Genomic DNA, 1,069 nt, shown 5'->3' on the forward strand with positions numbered 1-1,069 from the left:
AGGTGGGGAGGGAATGGGAGGGGAGGGGAGGGGGTGGAGGAGAGAGACAAATTAATTGATGAGTTAGTTTGGGTTTAGTAAAAGTGAGGTGGGGTAGGGTGGGGGCGAAGGATTAGATAAGGTAAGATGAGGGAATTTTTTCTTGTCTGTACAGGACCGTAAAACACATGCAGGTAAATAATATAGTCGCTTTTAAGGACAAGCCGGCTAACCCAGATTTCGAGGGTTTCCAGAAATCTTGACCTACACCAAAAGTTAGCATTGCCCTACCAAAAGGAGAAGTTTGGTTTAATTGGTGTATATTATATTTGTTTGGTTATAGAGAAAAGTCTCCTTGTCTTTAAAGGAAACTGAACAAGGGACAAAAACTTTACCTTCGATTTTTTTTTTCCAAACAGCTTTTTTCGGGATAGCCCCATTGTGCTTAAAAGCGACCATATAGAAATTAAATTATACATTACTCTCATTATAATCTAATATGAAAAGAAAGGTAAAGCTCACAAAATTTACAAATCCCATCACATGCATCAATCAACAACATGCAGGAACTTACTTGCAAGACCTGAAGAGTTATGTATAGATACATACTCGAAAGAGCAATACACTTTGATTTTTATTCTGAGAGTAGCCTTATGCTGCATGGTAAAAAAAAAAACTTCTTTTGTATCTTTCTTTCTTTGTTTTTAGAGGTACGTATCTAGATTGATAAAAATTGTGACGAGAGAGGGAGAGAGTTGAAAAGTTCTAACCCCAAACTATATCAAATTATAAAAGATTACTGCACATTTTAAGCCAATGTACTGATTACTTAAACTCCAGGAAGTTGTGTTATGCCGCGGTGGAATCAGGCGTTCGTCAATTTTTGGGCATGTGGCGTTATTGGCATCGGCTTAAAGTTTGTTCATTTGTCTTGCTTTCGGTAAAAACAATACCAACCTATCTTTTTAATTAAAATGTGAGATAATTACGATTGAGGAGGTAGGGATCGCTCAGTTACAGAGGTAACATTAGCGAGGAAAAAACACCTGAACAACTAAACAACATCATAAGCCCACTGGGGTGGGGGGTG

At 37.9% G+C, this 1,069-nt stretch overlaps 1 protein-coding gene across 1 annotated transcript in view; it reads right to left on the reverse strand.

Annotated features, from left to right (window-relative positions):
* Nucleotides 1-466: 466 nt before the first annotated feature.
* Nucleotides 467-1,069, reverse strand: part of LOC101856540 (nose resistant to fluoxetine protein 6) — a 24,272-nt gene continuing 23,669 nt past the window's right edge. Inside the window, exon 7 of the mRNA XM_005110867.3 lies at nt 467-473. Coding sequence (XP_005110924.2) covers nt 467-473 — 7 coding nt within the window. The remainder of the gene's footprint in view (nt 474-1,069) is intronic.

Source organism: Aplysia californica, unplaced genomic scaffold (genome assembly GCF_000002075.1).
Source record: "Aplysia californica isolate F4 #8 unplaced genomic scaffold, AplCal3.0 scaffold00956, whole genome shotgun sequence".
NCBI lineage: Eukaryota > Metazoa > Mollusca > Gastropoda > Aplysiida > Aplysiidae > Aplysia > Aplysia californica.